This window comes from Struthio camelus, chromosome 26 (genome assembly GCF_040807025.1).
Source record: "Struthio camelus isolate bStrCam1 chromosome 26, bStrCam1.hap1, whole genome shotgun sequence".
Lineage (NCBI taxonomy): Eukaryota > Metazoa > Chordata > Aves > Struthioniformes > Struthionidae > Struthio > Struthio camelus.
Window position 1 is genome coordinate 5,457,098 of NC_090967.1, and position 20,264 is coordinate 5,477,361.

A 20,264-nucleotide genomic window follows, 5' to 3' on the forward strand; every position below is an offset into this window, starting at 1 on the left:
GAAAGAGGTTCCACAGGTACAAAACATAGGATACATGTTTGTCAGACAGCTATATACATTCCACTTATAAAAATGGAAAGTATGTTGGGAGGTGGAGTGGCACATTTGGCACGTCCGTTCATAACAGATGTTTTCTGTTGCTCATCCAGGCACTTGCTCAGCATTTAGGTTAGAGGTTTCTGTCCACATACACTCAGCACTTTGGGTGGCAGGAGGACATGGCTTGCCATTTGGACTAGTTAATGCCTATAAATCCATCACTGTTTATATTGTATAGTATTAGCCCTATACAAGTCCAGACAGAAACAGAAGCTTCTGCAGGAGATAAATGAAAATATTCAAAAATGAAGGCTATTCATACAGCAGCAAAAGACAACTTTTATTATAAAATGAAAATATAGAGTCCTTAAAAAGAACGTGTCAAGTTAATACGAAAGCATGTCAGATTTTAATAATTTGTTTCCAAGACAATTAGGCAACAAAATACCACAACTTTTCACTGTTGCAAGTGATCAGGTTCCTCCCATTCATCAGCCTCGCTATTAGCTACTCACGTACCTTTTCCTCTTGGTAAATCAAGAAACAAGGGACAATTACAGTTCCTCCAGAAGCTGCTCACTGAGTCATCAATATTCATGCTGTATAGTCCTACAGATCTCCTGACTAGATCAGCAAACGCACAGTATCACATGCACAATTCCGTATCTATATTCTGATAGGTTGCCCTTTAAGGGACACTACTTTGGGAAGAGATGCAAGTCAGTGCACTTGAAGCCACATACAAGATGCAGTATTTCCTAAGAATAGCATTTCCTATGGTTTACCTTTCAGTGCTGTCAGGGAGAAAATGAGGAGGAAGGTGCCACAGGGAAATGAGAAACACACATCTGAAAAAGGATGTTTCCTTACAGAAGAGAACTCTGTATCTTATATTGTCATATATGTTGCAGGTTTCATATTCTGGTATCATTGAAAAGTTGGACAAGTCGTAGGTTTATACAAGAAGTAAAAAGATAAGTCTGTTGGCACTGATTAGATCCCACCTATCAGTAAAAATTTAGCTGAAGTACCAACGTTTCACAGCATCTAGTCCATGGTTCTCTTCGCATATTCTTTGGTTATGCAGAGAAACTTCTTTACTGACTTCAAACGACAGGTTCTGCACTTGCGTGAAGCTCCTGGAACAAACCAAGCAGGCTAAATCAGTTACAGTGGAGGATCATAACTTCTGCTCGCTCACAAAGGCCACGTACCTGGAGATTCACAAGATTCTCCTACTAGATAGCCACCAGAAGAAGAATGTAAATTAAGAATTTGCTTCTCAAGGGCAAGAATTTGGAGGAGAGGAAGGGGGAATTTCCAGAACAGGGAGATAAGTGCCCAAGTTCAGGGTCTATCAGCCTTCAAAGATTTTAGTTGTAGCTTCTTCTTCGAGAAGGGAGGAAAGGAAATTTATCGTATTACATCTCTTCCTCACGCTCTCAGTGACATTCCGAATTTGTTGACGCTATACTCAAAGAAGAAACCTTTCCGTGCTCTTTGTACCTGCTCAGGGATGATGTCCAATACAGAGGGAAAGTACATGACTCGATAAGGGAAGAAATGAAAAGCAAGGCTACAGTTGTATTTGTACAATTATTCTTTAAGACTGAGTGCTTCCAGATCACTTTTCTACCTCCTGGAGTTCTCTACTCTCTTACATATTTGCACTCTACTAGGGTTACCCTTGCTCACCGAAATTCTCAGCTAAAGCATCAGAGATGTCACGCTGAAGTGTCTTATTTAGAATATATAAACAAGAAAAAAACATCTTCCTTTTGACTTTTGTGTAGGTGAGGGCAGGGACAGAAATGTGGCTGTCTGCTACCAACAAATTAAACTTAGTGCTCAATTAATTAGCAATTAATCCTCCAATACACATGCTGAATTCAAAAGTTGAGATCTGTAGGTTTTCTCTGAATATCGAGTTGGAGAGTCTTTTCACCCGATTCTTGTAAATACCTTTGAAGCTCTTTATCCAGTTCCTGAGACACTTCTTTAAGCTCCTTCAGTAGAGTGGGTGCTTTTGCATTTTCTTCTGAGCAGCTAGGCGTAACTTCTGCCAGAAGCTCCTGTGTGACAGTTAAATGCTTTTGCAGTTCATCTACAACATAGGATATGTTAAAAACATTACTCAAAAATGCACAGGGGCATCATTTAATGCAAGATTATTAACAACTTAGCAGCTGAACCAGAGAGAGGTGAACCAGATATTGGAAAACCAGTGCTTGCTCAGCATTCACAAATACACAGTGAAAAAATTATGAAAGCCGAGTTCAGAGTTACAAAGACTAACTGCAGCAAGAGGCTATTAAGATCCACTTGCTTGATGCTAGACAGACCAATAGCTAGAAGTTGTTTGTAAGTTTTTGCACAGACTTCAGTAGAGAGCACAAGTACAGATTTATTAGGCAAACACTAAGACTTCTCTGTAAAGCTAGAGCTTAAGTACATTACATGAACACAAGCAAATCTATCCGCATGGCTATATCCCTCAAAGAGAGAAACAAAAAGAGACCAAGATACTACTACAACTGTACAACTTGCAGACACATTAGGAACAAGAAAGGGGGTGGAGGAACAGGAGGGATACAGTTAAAAAAAAAAAAAAGAAAAGAAAAGAAAAAGAAAAGAAAAAAGGATACAGAAACTTTCTAAAAGAAAATAACTGTCCTAACTTAGAAATCATTTTTCTGGCTAATAGATAAAAATAATGAACACGTACATCTAAATGGTTAAACAGCGACAAGAATTATCCATAGTAAAACACGTGGCTACTGTTGCAGCCCAGTGTCCGTACAGACTCCAAGAGCAGCACACAACATTCATCCAACGGCTATAAATAAATCTAGCAATAACAAAGTAAGAATTTTAGCATACTGCAAAACACTATTTGTGAATTTGAAAATTCAAGTTGTCCTACCCAGATATGTTAGTGTATCTCCCTCTATGTGTATATTCTTCACAGGTAATTCATGTCTAGTAGCATCCAGGGAAGCTGCAAAGCTTTTATATTGCTCTTTAAACTGTTCACAAACAGGAACAAGGGGAGCAAGTACTTCCATCTGAAAAGGACACATGATGAACACTTCATCAGAAAGAAGCCATTTTAGAAAGAGTTAGAATGCATGAGCTGGCTTATATACCTATAGATTGTGATTCAGGTCTGGTTCAATGCAGAAAAAAATAATAATAAAAAAATCCCAAATACCACTTTGAAATGCTCTTTGACAGAAGAATTCAAGAAGTTTATGGTAAGTTATTCCTATTCTACTGTTTAATAGATTTTCCTCTACCACCCCAAAAGCGTCACTGCCAGTTTCCTCGTCGCTATAGTTCAGAAGCGTTAGAAATGTAGCAGGCAAAACATTTTGCCTTTCATCTTTGGACTGCAGATATAGTGTATTCCCCAAGAGAAAAAAGTCTTAACTGTTTAATTTTTACAAAACTGCAAATATGCAATGCATATTTGTTAAAAGCAAACAAAAGTTTAGCTTTTAAAATTAATTATTCCAACAATACTATCTGTCCAATTTGACACAATAAAACTTACAAAATACCGAGAAAGACGGGAGGCTTTAGCTTCTAAGATCATCTATTATTAAGAAAATTATTAGAAACTTGCCTTCTTACAGTCAGGCCGGAACTACTGCCGTCTAACATACAAAAATAAGACAGATAAAGGACAGGGGTGTTTGCCTCTCAGCTCTGGCCATAACAACTATAATTACATAACTGCAGGATGTTCATGCGGTTTTAAGCCACTTAAGTCTCTTGTGCATCAACTATAAGCTGCTCTGGCAACTGGTGCACTACTGCTCCCCCTTGCCTAACAGCTCTAACTTCTCCTTCCTGCCTATCCACAAAGGACAGCAAAAAGTGACGCAGGCATTTGTTTAGGTTACTAGAGAGCATAACATGGCACGACAGGAAGTAGACGTTTCTTTTGTCCAAGATGCATAAAACTCTATACTGGCAGGCCACAGAAACAGAAATCTGTCTGAAGAAAAGACTACTTCATAACAGAGCTTGTTTAAATGCAGGGGAAGTGTGACTTGTAATAAAGCCTACCTGTTTGTCTAACACATCTTCCAGTTCCTGCTCTCTCTCTTTGAGCAGGAACTCACGCTTCAACTCACAGAGCTTCTCCTGTTGCCTCTCCTTTTCTTCACACAACATTAGCAAGTTTTCTTCTGCTTTTTCCTCCAGCTGGGCAAGATTTTTTCCTGCCTATTAAATCCAAAAATATTCATAACCAAAATGAGGCTATAATTAATGCTCTGAAGCAGCACATGAAAATCTCAGATTCAAGTTCAAATAGCTTCAATTAGGGAACCAGAGACTTCATGCAACGAGCACAGTACCTTTCAGTTAAAGCCACTCCATCCTCTCCCCCCATCCCTGCCGATATCTTTTGTAAAGGAAAAATACACACGTTTAGCACGGGGTGAACAAAGTAATTGCTACACCCTTGAAATCCAAGCACTCTCACCCCCAGTTTTCCTAAGACTTCTGCACCCTCTGCACGTTTCACGAAGAACTGGCATCAGCCTAACGAACTGGCGCAGAATTCACTCCAGGAGAGTTTTCAAAGCAAGTTGCATAGTTCCACAGCCGTAAATATGTAAAAATCATAAAAATCTAACTTTTATGGATTAGAAAGCACAGAACTTGGTATGGAAGAGCTGCTTGATTTCTTTTCTATCTGACGTACCAAATACTTGACCGAGTCTCACCTTCACTCTTAGGTAAGTTAAAAGCAGTGTCTGAGATGCCAACAATTCCTTCAGAACATCAGAATCAGATTTCTTTTAAAAAGAAAAGAACATACTAGATCAATTTCAGTATTTAAATCATTTTTTTCAGCGTTCAAATAAATTACTGGAAGTCTAATTTGCACCCAGAATCAGCATTACTATCAACAACTGTTAGCTGTATGAACTGTTTGGGTTTTTAAACGTTGCACATTAACTAGAGATAACTTAACCAGCTTGTTTATTCACTGTTCCACCATTTTTCATCACGCTTTCAGCGGATGTTCAAAACAGTCGCAGAGAACTTGAAGTTTCAGTGCTATGTTGAACGCGCTGCTATGTTACAAAGTACTTCAGAATTAGGTTGAGCCACTGTTAATTTTCTGGTGAAAAAGTGTCAGAAAACATTTAAAGATAACAGGATATCAGTAAAAAGTACAGAAAGGAATACAAGAAGAATTGACTTGAACAAATGCTGCAACTAGAGCAGACTCTGTATCACAAGAGGTGGAAGCAAAAACTGTTGTTTATGTTTTTAACCTGTTCTACCAGCAGTAGAATAGACCTACTGTCTGACTTCTGCTCTAAGGCAGATGCACCATCCTGGAAACCTCAACTTTTGCTGCCAAGATTAGAGATAAAGAGAAAATACTCCTTTGGCACATTTCAAAATAAATATTTAAGATAAGGCAGTGAGACTCACCGCATTCTGCTTTTTTCCACTTGTCCTTGTACCCGTTTTGCAAACGGTCTTTGAACTAGAAGTCTTCTTAAGAAGACTCTTTTCTGTATCAGAACAAGAGAGATGTTATTACTCTTTTTTCCCCAAAATGCATGAAGCAAGGCATCATGAAGTTCTTCAAAAGCAAAGAGAATTTTGAAATGATTGTGTATTCCAGTAAAAGAGGCTTGTGCTCTGTTTCTGGCTTGGATTATACTCATGAGAAAACGTGGCTCAGACAAGCATTTTATACTTTATATTTCAGCTTTACATGACAGTTACAGACAGATGTGGTCCAGTTTTCAGAAGGGCTGATTAAAACCCATGTGCTGTAGAAACAAATACTTGAGGGTGCTTTGTTCTTTAATATTAGATCTCAAAAAGAAAAAAGAGTACCCAGAAGATATTCAAAATCAAGAGGTTAATTTAATCTCCAAAGACCTCAATACCTCTGCTCAATGGTACTTACTTAAAAATAAGATTTACCTTATGTATCTTTAACAATATCTTCACGTGACTACAATACAGCATGAGTGTTATTGATAATGAAGTTATACTATAATAAACTAAAAATAATAAAGCAAGAAAGTAAATTTGAGTGGAGCTTACCATTAATGGCTGAAAGATCAAGGTCAGGTCGAGTAGTTTTATCTTCATCTAATAAAGTGGACTGTAAGTCACCTTTCTCAAAACTGCTCTGATTTAATGAGCAAGGGACAGCACCTGTAGAAAGAAGCTGTTGTCAGACTAAAACAACTGGAACAGATTCCGCACAAGTTTACAATTGTATATTCTTTCACTAACATCTGGCAACTTCATGGGAACTTTTATACGTTTACTTTATATACACCATTTGTATAGCTCTTAACTTACCTAGAGTTAAAGTAGTTCAGAACTTATCCTCAACCATTTCACAGCTCTGCAATAGCACTTAAGTATAAAGAGCAAATCACATATTTCCTCAGGATTTTCATGTTAAGTTAAGGTCTCACCAGCACATTCTCTTGCAATTCTTGCAAAAGAATTATAAAAGGACAGCTTTGCAGATAATTATGTGCTGAGGGACTTACGTTTTACACTGGGTTTATTGCAACACTTTAAAGAAAAACCTGAAGCAACAATGAGGCCATATTGAAATAATAGTTCAAAGTTTCACAGACAAGGTAAGAGATATCCTTATTCTAGACAACTCAATTACTTTATTCCAGAATAGTTTCGTAGGACAAAGTCTAGACAAAAGTTTAATGCATTTCAGTTTACACCTCCTAATCCCACATCAAGTTCACACATCTTAACTCTCCTTGCATATATCTTCAAAACAACTAGCAGTAGTAAAGGTAATACAAAACATCAGCTCTTAAAGACATTTTTTGAGTTGTTAGGAGTTCCACAGGTTGGAAATAAAGGTCCTCAAAGAACAGTTTTTAAATTCTTCTGGTAAAACCTACCAGCAGAAGTTTTGCATTTCTGAGGAAGAACTGATCTGCTTGGTAGGCTCTCTCCTTTTTCAAATGGTTTGGCAGTAGGAGTTGTAAAAGAATTTGCTGAACTATCCTGACAACCAAGAAACAGATAAGACTGAACATAAGCAGCAATTACAAGCAGTGATATTATTTTAATCCTATTTGAATGCTGACAAATAAACAACTTCTATCCTAGGGCGTCTTGGTGCTTTGCAAATCAGCTGAATACAGTCTTAAGTTGCCATCCCTGTCTGTAGCTATTTGCCAATAAATAACGGCTCCCTCAGACCCCAGCAGGGCTGTCTTCTACACAGGTCACACCTCTAGAAGTCCAAACCGCCAGCTGGGACCATTTCTAGCCCCTGCTGAGAGACCCCAGAGCCCCACAGCGAGGCGCCTAGGTACCTTTTTGGTTTCCTTCTTATCGTACTGCAGGTAACGAGACTTCACGATCCTTCCACCTGCAAGGGAGGAAGAGGGAATTAGGCAGCCACCCGCTTCAGCGACCCCGCCTCAGAGGGCTTTCCCCTCTCCTTCGCCTACCCCTCCGCTTCTTCCCAGACGCTTGGCCGTCCGCCGCGATACTGGAGGTATCCGTCAGCGCCGACACCCTGTAAAGACAGAGCGGGAGGTGTAAAGGGCGGCGGGGAGCCGGGCGGGACGCGCCCCCTCACACACTCACCCGCCGCTCGCCTCAGCCGCCATCGCCTTCGAACCGCCCGCGCAGGCGCAGCACCGCCCCCGCGCCCCAGCGGCGGGAACGCCGCGCGCCCCCTGGCGGCGCGGAGGGGCGAGGCGAGGCCGGGACCCGCCCCACGCTTGCCTCGACGGTCACCTCACGGGTGGGGGAGCACCCCCACCCCGAGGGCCGTGCCCGTAGAGGGGATACCGCCGCTCGGGCCGGGCCTGCGCGGGTGTGCCACAGGCCCCGTAAAGCTGCCTGACAAGCCACGGGAGCCTGACAACACCTGCTGCCTTTTCGCTAGGCCGCTGGTGAGAGTCGGCGGCGCTTTGCGGTCCGATTGCTCGTGAACCGGCCGGCCGCGCTCCGGGCCTCGCACGCGGCCGCCGCGGCCCGGCAAACCGCTTGGGGAAGGGCGGCGAGCGCCCCTCGCAGCCAAGAGCAGCGCAGGGCCTCTTCGGTTTTGACAGGAATCCACTCACTCCCGCTTCCCACCGCAGGGCGCTGGTTGAGAAGACAGCCGGCTGCCGGCCGACAGCCGCTCCCGAGCCCTGCGCGGGGCCGAGGGCGGCCGCCTGCGGCCACCAACAGCGCTTCGCGCCTCCCGCCTCAGCGCCTCACGGCCGGGCGGGATGGGGCGGGGGGGGCGGGGGGGAGGTGAGCGCATGCGCAGTGCGCACGCGGCTCTGAATGGGCCGCCGCCCTGCTTCCCCCACCCGGAAGTGCTGAAGCGGCGGCGCCTTGACGGGGCCTGTGGCGGGTGGCGGCGCCGGTCGCCAGCGCTTCCTCTACCGGCGTGAGGTAGGCGGCGGTGTGAGGCCCCGCGCCCCGGTGGGCGTCCGCCCTCCCCCCGCTTCCCCCCGTTCCTCTATGGGCTGAGCTGCTTGGTGGGGGGCGCCTCAGAGGCGCCCGGGTCTCACAGGGGGTGGGTGGCGGCGGCGGCGGCGGCGGCGGCGGCGGGGCCCTGGCTGGCGGCCGCCTCGGCCGTTTCCCTCAGGAGGCGGCTCGGGAGTTGGGGGGGGGGGGGGAAGCGACCGGGCTGGCAGGCCGCGCTGCTCCTGCTGCAGCGGTTTGTCTCTGCGGCGCCCAGAGAGCCGGACATGTCCTAGCCGAAGGAGCATGCCTCGCCTCGACCGCCTCTCTTGTGCCTCCCACCCCGCACAATACGCGCCGCGAGGATCTTGCCGTGATGCTCGCTCCCATCTCCTGCTTACTGACCTTTCAGCCGCGCACCGCTCCGCTTTCTCACATGATGTCTCTAGCTCTCGGTATGACCTGCCTGCAAGCCTCCGTAAATACATCTTGCTGTCTGCTTCCCCCAAGCTTCCTTAAAGGTGTCCTTTTGTTTGTTTGTTTTATTTTGGGGGGCAACGCTTGACAAATAGCAAGGCTGCTGCTGTGTTGACGCCGTGCTTTATCATGCTGACCATCGTTGCCTAATTGATGTGTGCCTCTTGCTGTTTATATCTTGGTAGTTCTTGGTCTTTTTGGTAAGTTTGGCTTTTTGCAATCTCTTGGAATGTAAAATTTCTGCAAGCTGGGGGTTTCTCTTTGTTATGCGTTTGTAGACTAAACGTAGCAGAGTTCCTTCCTGATCCACGACTATTGTGACAATACAATTGATATGGTTATACATCATCCTAACATGAGATGATTTTCTAATATCATTGTTAGTCTTGTTTTTTATTACTTTGCAAATATTTTGGCAAAATTCTCCACCAGCTTTGTTTGCAATTCTTTGTGAAAAGTACTTTGTAACCAATTGAGTTCTACTGCTCCTTGATTTCAGCTTCTGGGTGGGTGGCAATGTAGCAGAGGTCTGGCGATGATCTCAGGCTTCTGGCAGATGTAATTAGCCTTTCAAAGATGTCATCAGCATCCTCCCACATTACTCCTTAAGCTGGATTGGTATCGGTTTGGCTTCCTAGCTATTGGCAGATAAGACTTTGTCATAGGTAGTTCGGAGAGCTCAGATTTCAGGTCTGTTAGCTGGAGTACAAGACTGAAGTACTTGCCCTAAAGTAACAGTGTGCAGTAACCCTGTATTCCAGTTTAATATATTGGTGTCATACCCTATGGCGCCTTTAACTATGCATCTTGTCAGGAAGAGGTCTAGGAGAGAAAATATGGGGAAAACAACATGAAAAACTTCTGGTGTAGATGTATAGGTGTAGAAGTATAGCTTCAAGATTTACTGTAGCTCCTCTCTGAAAAGAGTTCTTTTTGATTATTTTCATCTTTGAGCTTCAGAAACAGCACCCTTAACAGTGAGATTGTTTCCTTGCTGTAGACTAAAAGCATAGTAACAGCTTCTTTGCGTATCAGGATGGTGTATCTTAGGCCGTTTCCTTCATTGTTAGTGATAACTTATTAATATCGAGCTTGGGAGATACTACAGTAACATATACCTGCTTTTATAGAACTGTACTCTTGATGATGTTGTTACCATGCATGAATATTTGCCTCAACAAAAAGCTTTTTCAGTAGTTGAAGACTAGTTTGTGCAGTGACAGGACAGTTGTCTGTGGAAGTTGATATTTTAATTGGTGGGAGGATTTATAGGTTTGTGTTTTTCTGTGGAACCTGAAGTGTTTGTAGAATTGAATAATTTAGAAAGAGTAAATACAGACAATGACAAATTTAAGTGAGGTGCACCTAGTAAGTAAAACTTTGTACAGACTTAGTTTTTTGACGAATAATGATTCAAACATTAGACTTATTGAATAATCCTGTGTATGAATAACTGTTTGACTCATATGCACATAGTCCAATATTACTTAGGCTAAATATGGCTTTTCTGTAGCTAGATGGGCAAATATCGTGATTCTCATATCTTAGGAATTTAAAAAGAAAGAAATCCTAAAAGATGCAACAGTATTAGCTATTTCACCAGTTGGGGGGAGGGAGAAGTCATGAGTTATAATTAAACAAAAAAATCTATGGTTCAATACATTTTTTGTGAATTTGAAAGATGAAGAGGTTTATTATGTCTTGTTTCTTAGTAACTTGAATTACTTATTCTGCTTATCTTTTTCTCCTCTGACTTTTGAATTTTTTGGTCAATTGCAGTTACATTTTATTGAAACAGAAGCCTCTAACATGGTCTGCTATTTCTGCATTGTTAAATATGCTGAATGTTTTTTAGGAGGGCTGAGTACCAGTGGATGGTGCCCTCTAAAAAAGTGTACAAGTGTTAAAACCTTGTCGTAGAAGAATAGCATTTTTTGGTTGGAAACTCATGCTTAGTTTTATAAATGCATGTAAGGGGTTTTTTTTTTTGCTTGTTTTTGTTTTAAAGGAGAAGGCTTTACCGAACTGACCAATATCAAGGAGAAGTAAGGCCTGAGATACTTATAAGGAATTTTTTTCAATAGGTGGCTTTTTAATAGATTATTTGTTTTCTGAAAGGGTTAGCAGTGTCTTTATTTCAGAGAAGGAAAATTCAGAGATTTTGTTTCTTAGTATATTGTATTTTCTTTATATATCAAGTGACTTAAGTGTGACTTGCACAATTGCTATTATCTAGGCTTTATTGTATTGTTTGTAACTGATACTGTATTACCCAATGAAACTCAAGACAGATCCTAAAAAAATTTGCCCTTCTTTCAAAAGATCAACAGTGTTTAACAATAACAGTGTTTTTAAAGCTATTTATGATGTTTGTATGTTCTGCTGCTGATGAGCCAGGTTTCTTTTATTCACATAGTAGTTAGACCTAAAGTTTCTTAAGAGAATTTCTTATCAGTGTAATTGCAGCATTGGAGCAGTGCGATTTTGACTTCCTTTGTTGAGAGCTGTAATGCCGTTAATGATAAAATTAAGAAAATTACAAAAAGTGGTGAGAATAGTGTCCAGGGCTCTTCTGATTATGCTGTTTGAGACAAATGCTGTTAGTTGTTCTGCCTTCATTCCTTATTTTTTCAACTTCCATCAGAAGAGTCACATTTCATTTCCTCTGAATCATACTCAAATGTACATCCATAACTCTGACATCACACTCTTTAAAGGTAATAACATGTTGTTAGACCTTTAATGACACTAAGCTTGATAAGGTATCCTAGGCTTGTTGAGGTTAAATTGTGCATCTGAGTCATTAAGAGGAAGTAGAGGTCTGCATCTTAGGTGATCTAAGAGCATAGATTGAGATCAGAGTCATAAGGGCCATAGAGAGTAGAGAAAAGTTACCTTCATTACAGGTGGTTCCTTCTCAGTTGTTCTTTGACTTTTGTGTAATACATCGCATTACTTGCATTGCAGTCCAGTGTCTTGGTTACGCAGCCTATGGCAGGTGTTAGCTTCTCTGGCAGCGATGACTAGAAAAAGTCGTAACAAAAGTGTTGTGAGTTTTCTTGCTCCATTCAAAACTACCTCTTCTGGGGTTAAAAAAGGAAAGAGCTTTTAGCTGAAGACAACCAGGGCTTTAGAGCTGTTTAGTCCAACAGAACTGTAGACAACCGGGGAAAACTATTGAGTTGTAACTAGAATGCTAAGCAATTTTCAAGTGATCTACAAATGTCTGGGATATTTAAAAAAAAAAAAAAGAAAAGAAAAAAAAAGGAGGGGGCAAGAGAATTTAATTATGCTCTACTAAAAGAAACTGCATGTCTCTGAAGTTTGCTGTAGTAAGGCTAAAGCTTTGCCTTACCTGTAAAGGATAGTTCATGCTTGAAGTTTTAGGGTGTCTCTACAACCTATAATCTTGCTGGAAATTCCTTGCTTTCAAAACCAATTAATTGAATAATTTTGAAATTGCTAAATGTTTGTAATTTGATGGGAGGGAATCTTCTTTTGGGACAATAATTGGTGATTTTGGTGTTCAGCAATATGAGAGCTGTGGCAATTGTGATATATTTCTAGTTTCATACTGAAAGATGCTTGATGAACAATGTGAGAAGCTTGAAGCTTTCAAATTGAGGCATGCAGCACTGAAAACATACATGAAAATGAAGAACTGGAATATTATAAAGTTTGTTCTGGACAATTTTGCTGTGATGGTAGCTTTCCCTTTTTAGCTTCACTATGATTCATTGACTAAACATGTGGTCTCAAATTATGGCCTTATTTAAACTAAACAGATACCCTGCACTGATTGGGGCAAAGTCCTTTTCTAGAATTTTACTACATTATAAAATGTTGGCTTTCATGCATGTTATGAAAAATGATTTGTTTAGTAGAGACTTGAAGACAGTTAGAAAATACCATCAAAATTATCATATAGAATTTACCTTTTTTACTTCTGTATTTCTATTAATGTTGCCTGGGCAAAGTAAAATTTTGACTTAATGCTGAAATATGTAGCCTACTAAATTTCTTTCATAAAGCATTGAAGTAGTTACCTGAAAAGCTGCCCTTCTGAGTGATTTCAGTGACAAGTATAATCAGTCCTCCAGTGATGGACCAAATAGTACAGTCCCATGTTGACTTAGATTATTGTTTCATATACTTACATACATATATAAAAAAAATTATATATACACGTATATATAATTTTATATATGTGTGTGTGTGTGTATAGTGGCTTTTTAGTACATTTTGACTTATAACTTATATAAAAACTAATGTTGCTTTAGACTGTTGTCTTACAGACTTGTTATATTAGTGCTGTTGACAAAGATACAGTTACTTGGTAGAATTTGCAAAGGTAGGGGTGGAGGGGAAAGAGAGTAATAAAATCCTGGAAATTAATTTTTGGATTGATTAGACTTGCTTCCATTTTTCTAGATGTGTTGGAATTATCATTCTAGGATAGTTGGATACAGCTGACCTCTAACTAGTACCTTTTGTTTAAATTCGTCTTGCCCTGCTCCAAGTTTCAGCATTTTGTCTTGCCCTACTCCCCTTTTTCTTCAATCTTGCTTGAAAATAGGTATCTTTAAATTGCATATATTACATAGGGACAACAAAACCATTGTCATTAGGGTACCGATCATACATCAGGATATCCTTTAACATGCTAATCCCATGCCGCTGTTGCCCCACTCATCAGCGCAGTAGTACTACAGTCGAATGGGTTGAACAAAAGATTAGAATCAAAAGCTTTTCATTTCTAATTTTGCCTGATTTTTGTCTTGCCCAGCTTGCCTAATTCTTGCTCTGTGTTTACATCTGTAACATAGGAGTATGGTGAGAAATAATACTTTGTTGTGTTTTACAGATGCAGATGATTGTACTTAGTCAATTTTAAGTACTGTGAAGACATATACTTGTGCTACTAAAGGCTTGTGAAAATTAAAACTCATTTTAAGAAAAAAAGGGGAGTCTGAACGTGAAGTCTAAGAATAGATGCGAGCTTAAGTGCCAGCTTCTGTCTCCTGCTTATTAAATTCTCTAACACACAGCTTTGTTTTGCCCCATGCATTGGAAAGAAGCTCCTTATAGGAAAGAGCACTGAAAGAAATTTGAGGTAACTTTGTAGAAATTTCCAGCTCTTACAAAAAGAACTGTATAGTGGTTGGGCTACTCTTTTCCTGAGTATGCTGCTTTGCATACTGACCAATATGGTTTCATTATTACCTTGTACTCTTGTATTTCTCCTTTTTCTTCCAGTGTTTTCTGCACCTGAATTCAGGCTTCTGCTTCATTGGTGAACTAATTTGCATTGGAGCAATAAATATTTCAATTTGTTAAAAACTTTCTAAGTAACCATAGAGCATAAAAATTAGAAGGAATCACTGTCATCATGTATTCACCCTGTTTTTAACATAAATGATGGTGGTACCTATTAACTTTTCTGACTCGAGCACATCTGTGATTGGGGACTGACTGATTTTCTGAAAAGAACTTTAGCAATCAGGCTTCTTCATTAAGTGTCAGTTGAATCTTGCAGTGGAGGGTAACTTTCTGGTGATGTTTGTCTTACGCTAGGCTGAATTTATCTAGCTTTGAATTCCAGCCACTGTTTCTTGTTATAGTTTTGTCCTTCGGACTGAGGGTTATCAAATTCTAGTTCTTTATGCAAGGACTTAAACTGGTATCAGTCTACCCCGTGTGTTTCTCATAGACAAAGCTTCTCGAGCAGTTTGCTCTAAGGGGACGTTTTCTAACAGATTTGTTGTTGTTGTTCTTATCTCAGCTTCTTACTTGAATTTTGGATATATTCTAGATGGTCATGCACCTTCTGAGTACAAAGGTAATATGGCTGCCTAGCTAAATATTCGTTTAACATGAATCTGGGAATTACATTCACTGTTATGCTTCTTATGTAACATAAAGAATCCCATGTTTAAATGATTACCCAATATGGTTTTCAAACCTGCCGACATGACTTATTTCAGATAAACGTAAAGTTATACATCTGTAAGCTGAGCTGAAATTTGTTTAGGGTTTTTTGCTTACTCCTGTACTACTGAACTGTATCACGCACCTAGCGTTCTGACTATTTACTGCTTTCTCAATCTTTGTATGAGTCATCCTTTATCAGTAACTCTTTTCTTTTAGAATTATGATGAAAATATGTACTTTGATGCCAAGAACCCAACTTTATTAGAATCTAACCCTTCAATTGCTCGATGATACCCTGTCCATAGTTAAATACTGGGACCCATCAGGTAGCCAACTTACAATCTGCTCAGTGTAGGCTATTTTACTTTTGTGTTCTTGTTTAATACTCAATATAATGTAGAATATGAAGTCAGATATGTACTGAGGGCTACCTATTCTAGAGCAGTATCATCATCAACCGAAATTGATACCCTAAGAAAATCACGAGCTAATTGGAGAGTGGTAGCATTTCCTCAAACCTCTGTTTGGGCTGACAGAATTTTATCAGCCTAATTCTTAGGTAGAAGAATTATGTTGAAACATTATGTTATTTCTTTTGGGACTCGCGTCATACGAAGGTTTACAGTTTTTGTTCTTAATAAAGCTGTATTTTTTTCCCCCCCAAATGTCTAGTGATTTCAGTTAGTTAATCTGCTTAGGATATACTAATTTACGTAAGCAAGAACCCAAAGGAGTGATGTGATCGTGTCATACCTGACTACCTTTGATATCCGAGGCAAAATGACTAAATTTTCATTTATAGCTGGACTACTGAGACTGTTCTTTCAGAAGATTGCTAGGATTATTTTTGGGTATGAGGCTGTGGTCCTGTAGCCTAATCCAATCTCTGTCATCATGCTCCCTCCCCACTTTTTTTTTTTTTTTAACTGCTACCAAACTATAGGCCCTGGGTTATGTCCTCCTTTCCTTCTGTCATTGCTTTATGTGATGAGGATAATTAGTAGCTATTTGTAATCTATTTTTGTTGCATAAAGCTTCATAGCAGCTTTGAAATATGCGTATGCTAATCATGGTATTTACTCTTACCTCTGCCTCTTACAATAAGCGGCATATTGTGAACTCTAATTTTTTTTAATTGTAGGATTCTACTTGTTTGTTTAAATTGGATCATTGCAACATTAAATCTTAGACTATTCCAATACACATTTTTACTTTGAGTTTGGTTCTCTTATGACAAATAAGCTGTTGTTAGCAAAAGGAGAACTAATTAAAAGGAATTCAATAGTAATTGAATGCTACCCTTCATTTAATAAAGTTTAGAATTTCACTTTTTTAAGCCTCATCATCAGTATTAAATAACTTAAAGTAGCATATCTGATTGAAGTTGTTGTTCAGTGAAAGAACACTCTTAAAGTTCAATATTGTTGAAAGAAAGAAAACTGCATCTGGACTTCGTACCTGGTTAAAATGAGGCGATGTTATATTGACTGTCTTTCTGCTTACTCCCCATGTGACTGTGTATTGAAATCATGTTTCAGCAAGTTCTTTCTGCTGTAGATTATCTCCCAAATCATTCTTATGAGGCAACGATTGGGGAAGCAGAACTGTCTGCTGTCTGCCTTACAGTTCAAGCTATCTGCTTGCGCTTCCATCAGATTATACCCGATAACTGCATAATATAGAAATGTATGTGTAGCATAAACACATTAAGGTTGATGTCTGCATGTTGCTTTGACAGAAAACTTTCAGAGGTCTTTCTCTTTTCAGTTTTTCAGTCTTATGCATCTAAGCAGAGACTACCAGCTATCACATTTTTGCTTGCTGTGATTGGCCTGACCTGGGTTGAGAAGAGGCTGTGTCCCAGTTTCCTCTTTGGGCAGTCGTCTTGGGGAGTCTTCAGCAATGTACCAGATATATCTTGGTAACTGACATGAGATGAGGTTAGGAAACCTCTTTCAGTAAAGTCAGAGGTCAGCACCTTGGTTGAGAAGTGTAGCTGCAGCCCTTTAAGGGCAGCAAGTTGGTGGCACGTTTCTTAGGGTGCTGTTTGGGCCAGAAAACACTTCCGGAGGGGACTTCCTTATCGTACTAGAGTCTAATGACTATGTGTCTGAAACTAGTTGCTGAGGGGAAAAAAAAAAAAAGGAAGTCTGAGCCAGCCTCTTTTCGTTGAGCTGGCTGCCTGGCTGATGTGAAAAGAAAATGGTCACTGTTCTTTTTTTCTGTCTGTTCTCCAGGTTCGCCTTCCCCATGAGCAGCAGTCTGTTGCTGATTCTATTACATATTAAGGTGTTTGAGCTTCTGTAGGTCAAGAATGCTTTACGTTTGCATTATTCCTTCAAACATACTTCAGACTTCTTTACTATTGTTCAGTGATAAGTAAAGGAAATGGAGAGAGGACTTTGAGCACACTCGTCTGTCTTTCTGTATTGCCAAGATCTTGCAGTAAGTCCTCTTTAATGAATGATGAATGAAATTTTACAGAGCAAGAAACCATTTTCTGAGGGACCATGCAGTTTGCCCAGAGAGGTGCTGTGGTTTGTCTGGCTGCCTGTGGCTTGCTTAGCCTTCCTTTTGATGAGCAGCCACTAAAAATGACCCAGCTTGCATAACAATGACTTCTGAAAGCTTACTATTCAGAGTTCCCTTAAAGCAGATTTCTCCACTCTGAGGCAGTTCACGAGGCAGAACTATGTCATATGTTTCTCTGAAGTGATTCATTGCTTGCAGTGGAAGTGGCAGTTAAATGCTTCCAACTCTCTACTGATTTTAATTTGAAATGATTGCTCTTTGTGATCTTATGCAAGTTCCTGGGCAGTTGTTCAGTGACAAGCAAATAACTTCACTTTTTTTTTTTTTTTAAATATTTGTCTATCTATCTATATGTCTCATATGAGTGTATAATTAAAACATTCTGTTCTTGAGACAAAATTTGAAATGGCATTTTGGGTATGAAGTTTTACAGACCATTAAAACAAAGGTCATACCTCATTATCCTTCTCTTTTTACTGTATGTTGATAAGCTAATAAATTGCTGAACTAATGCAGTGTAATCCAATCTACCCTTGGTGATCTGGGTCTACTGGATTGCAGCTGAGAGAAAAATCGCTATACAGCAAAGGCACAGAACGTTCCTAAGTCTAGAGGCTTTTAGAGTTGGCTGAAAGGAGGAGGTTGACTTCCATAAGGTTGTCATGGGAGTTCGATTGCAGGCCTCCAAGAGGGAAGAAAGGAAGCAAAAGCAATAGGAATGAATGAATGATATTTGGAATTTCACACATGATGTTCTTGAAACCCAGTGAGGAAAGAGTTGATGTGATGGGTATAAAGGCATGTGAGTGAAGAGGGTTGTTTGGGATGAAAGTTCTGCTTGATCGTTTCAGCTCAGCTTCTTCAACACATAGTTGCAATAAGAGTAATTTTACTTTGTTGCCTAAAATAGGTGATAAAAAAGCAAGATCAAACCTCTCTGTAGCAAGGATGTGGTTGACTTGGGTGAAATTAGCGTTCTCTTTTCTGGGTAAATTATGCATATTTGAGAAATCGCTACAGTGTTTGGGCTTAGAAGGAGATGGCAGGAATATTTGCATGAGTCAGTCAGAGGCACTGTTTCCTTAAAGCTGAGTGGAGTAACTACTGTACCGATCTTGTACATTTTGTGAAAGAGGGCAGTTGGGAAAAGTGAAAGAACATGTGGATCACAGTGTCAGAACCTCCTTCTTCCTTGCATCCATGTATCGCTTCTCCTGCCATGCTTCATGTTGGCACAGCTGTTTTCAGAAGCAATCCAACAGTATTTCCACTTTAAGTTGCTTGTGCAGCTTTCAGGGAGGATTTGTGTGGGAGGGGGAGTAAATGTTTGTACTGCCATAGAGTGAACCGGGGCAGGGAACTTATCTGGGTTAAAAGTGACCTGAGGAAACAAGGAGTTTTTTAATCTGGACCTTTATTCTAGTTCAGTTTGCTTTGTGCCTCTGTGAATGCTTGTGCTGCTGTAAGAGGGAGGAGAGGATGGCATGGAAATAGAAGCGAAGGTGGGAAGAAGATAGATGTTATGACAGCTATTCAGTCAATGGGATAGGTTAAACAGACTATTTGAAACAACTTCACTAATGTGCAGAAATAAAACTAATGTGCTGCTTCTGCATATTAGTTCTTTTGTTAATGATTTGCCTGTGTAACAATTTTATCCTCATCTTCCAGAAAACAATACCTTACCCTAATACCTCTTGTGCGCTGTTTTTTTTTTTTAACACTTCTTTTTCTTCTATTTATTTCACTTATTTATTTATTTCTATTTTTATTTTTTAGACAATGGGCACTGCATATTAAGCAGGGGTGGAAGACTGAAGCCCATTTGGGGGCAGAATGAGTTTAAAAGATGCTGACAGTGCAGTTTGCCAGGCAAAGACAGCCTATAATCTTCATATTTACCCCCAGCTCTCAACAGAAAGTGCTCCCTGCTGCAAAGTGACAGCAACCAAGGACAGCACATCTTCAGATGTCATCAAGGACGTGATTAATATCTTAAACCTGGATGTCTCAAAACATTATGTGCTCGTGGAGGTGAAAGAAGCAGGTGGTGAAGAATGGGTGCTTGATATAAATGATTCTCCAGTTCATAGGGTTTTACTTTGGCCTCGTCGTGCTCAGGATGAGCATCCTCAAAAGGATGGGTACTACTTTCTGTTGCAAGAAAGGAACACTGATGGGACTATCAAATATGTCCAGATGCAACTGCTATCCAAGGAGACAGATGCTCGGCGATTGGTTGAAAGGGGTTTTCTTCCCTGGCATCAGGAGGACTTTGATGACTTATGCAATCTCCCCAACCTAACAGAGACAACACTCCTAGAAAATCTCAAGTGCCGCTTTCTAAAGCACAAAATTTATACTTATGCAGGAAGTATTTTGATTGCAATTAACCCCTTCAAATTCCTGCCCATTTATAATCCTAAATACGTCAAGATGTATGAGAATCATCAGCTTGGGAAGTTGGAGCCTCATATTTTTGCCATTGCTGATGTGGCTTATCACACAATGCTCAAAAAACATGTCAATCAGTGCATAGTTATATCAGGTGAAAGTGGGTCTGGAAAAACTCAAAGCACAAACTTCTTAATTCACTGCCTCACGGCACTGAGCCAGAAAGGGTACGCAAGTGGTGTGGAGAGAACTATTCTAGGAGCTGGACCAGTTCTGGAGGTAAATTCATGCTAAAATTACCTTTCATGAAAACTGCTTCTTAAAAATTTCAAATAACTACTGTTGAGTACTAATTTTGAGCGTGTTTTGAGAGTCACCCGCTTGGCGTAGACTTTAAATATCTCTGAGCTGCATTGGTGTTTGGCTCTGTTGTGGGACTGCTTCTAATTGATTTTCCT

At 40.3% G+C, this 20,264-nt stretch overlaps 2 protein-coding genes across 26 annotated transcripts in view; one reads left to right on the forward strand and one right to left on the reverse strand.

Moving 5' to 3' along the window:
• Window positions 1-358: 358 nt before the first annotated feature.
• On the reverse strand, window positions 359-9,012 carry HAUS8 (HAUS augmin like complex subunit 8). 3 transcript variants are annotated; one of them, XR_011136412.1, is made up of 11 exons: window positions 8,878-8,975; window positions 7,521-7,588; window positions 7,383-7,438; window positions 6,963-7,068; window positions 6,124-6,237; window positions 5,497-5,579; window positions 4,776-4,847; window positions 4,111-4,269; window positions 2,963-3,104; window positions 2,002-2,111; window positions 359-1,178 (listed from the first exon to the last, which is right to left on the reverse strand). XR_011136412.1 is itself a non-coding variant. In XM_068920146.1 (11 exons), exons 1-11 carry the CDS (start codon window positions 8,958-8,960, stop codon window positions 1,058-1,060), a joined length of 1,146 nt encoding a protein of 381 aa, XP_068776247.1. In that variant the 5' UTR covers window positions 8,961-9,012; the 3' UTR covers window positions 359-1,057. The 3 variants fall into 3 exon arrangements, 2 of the variants coding, with proteins under 2 accessions (XP_068776247.1, XP_068776248.1); XM_068920146.1 differs by having other exon boundaries at window positions 2,002-2,143; window positions 8,878-9,012; XM_068920147.1 differs by lacking the exon at window positions 8,878-8,975 and adding an exon at window positions 7,660-7,721 and having other exon boundaries at window positions 2,002-2,143.
• Window positions 8,309-20,264, forward strand: part of MYO9B (myosin IXB) — a 46,780-nt gene continuing 34,824 nt past the window's right edge. For 8 of the 23 annotated variants that reach the window (XM_068920135.1, XM_068920124.1, XM_068920136.1 and 5 more), the window contains exons 1-2: window positions 8,339-8,460; window positions 19,192-20,085. In XM_068920135.1, coding sequence (XP_068776236.1) covers window positions 19,249-20,085 — 837 coding nt within the window. In that variant the 5' untranslated portion in view covers window positions 8,339-8,460; window positions 19,192-19,248. The other 15 variants (XM_068920132.1, XM_068920113.1, XM_068920133.1 and 12 more) reach the window with 8 other exon arrangements.

What these genes read in the sequence shown, in the direction of transcription:
- HAUS8 (XM_068920146.1), bottom strand. Translation starts at nt 8,960, where the DNA reads ATGTATTTACGGAGGCTTGCAGGCAGGTCATACCGAGAGCTAGAGACA. An exon ending in GTGGAAAAAAGCAGAATGCG is followed by an intron (nt 4,848 to 5,496) that starts GTGAGTCTCACT and finishes TCTTTTTAAAAG; the next exon opens with AAATCTGATTCTGATGTTCT. An exon ending in TAACTTACCTAAGAGTGAAG is followed by an intron (nt 4,270 to 4,775) that starts GTGAGACTCGGT and finishes TGGATTTAATAG; the next exon opens with GCAGGAAAAAATCTTGCCCA.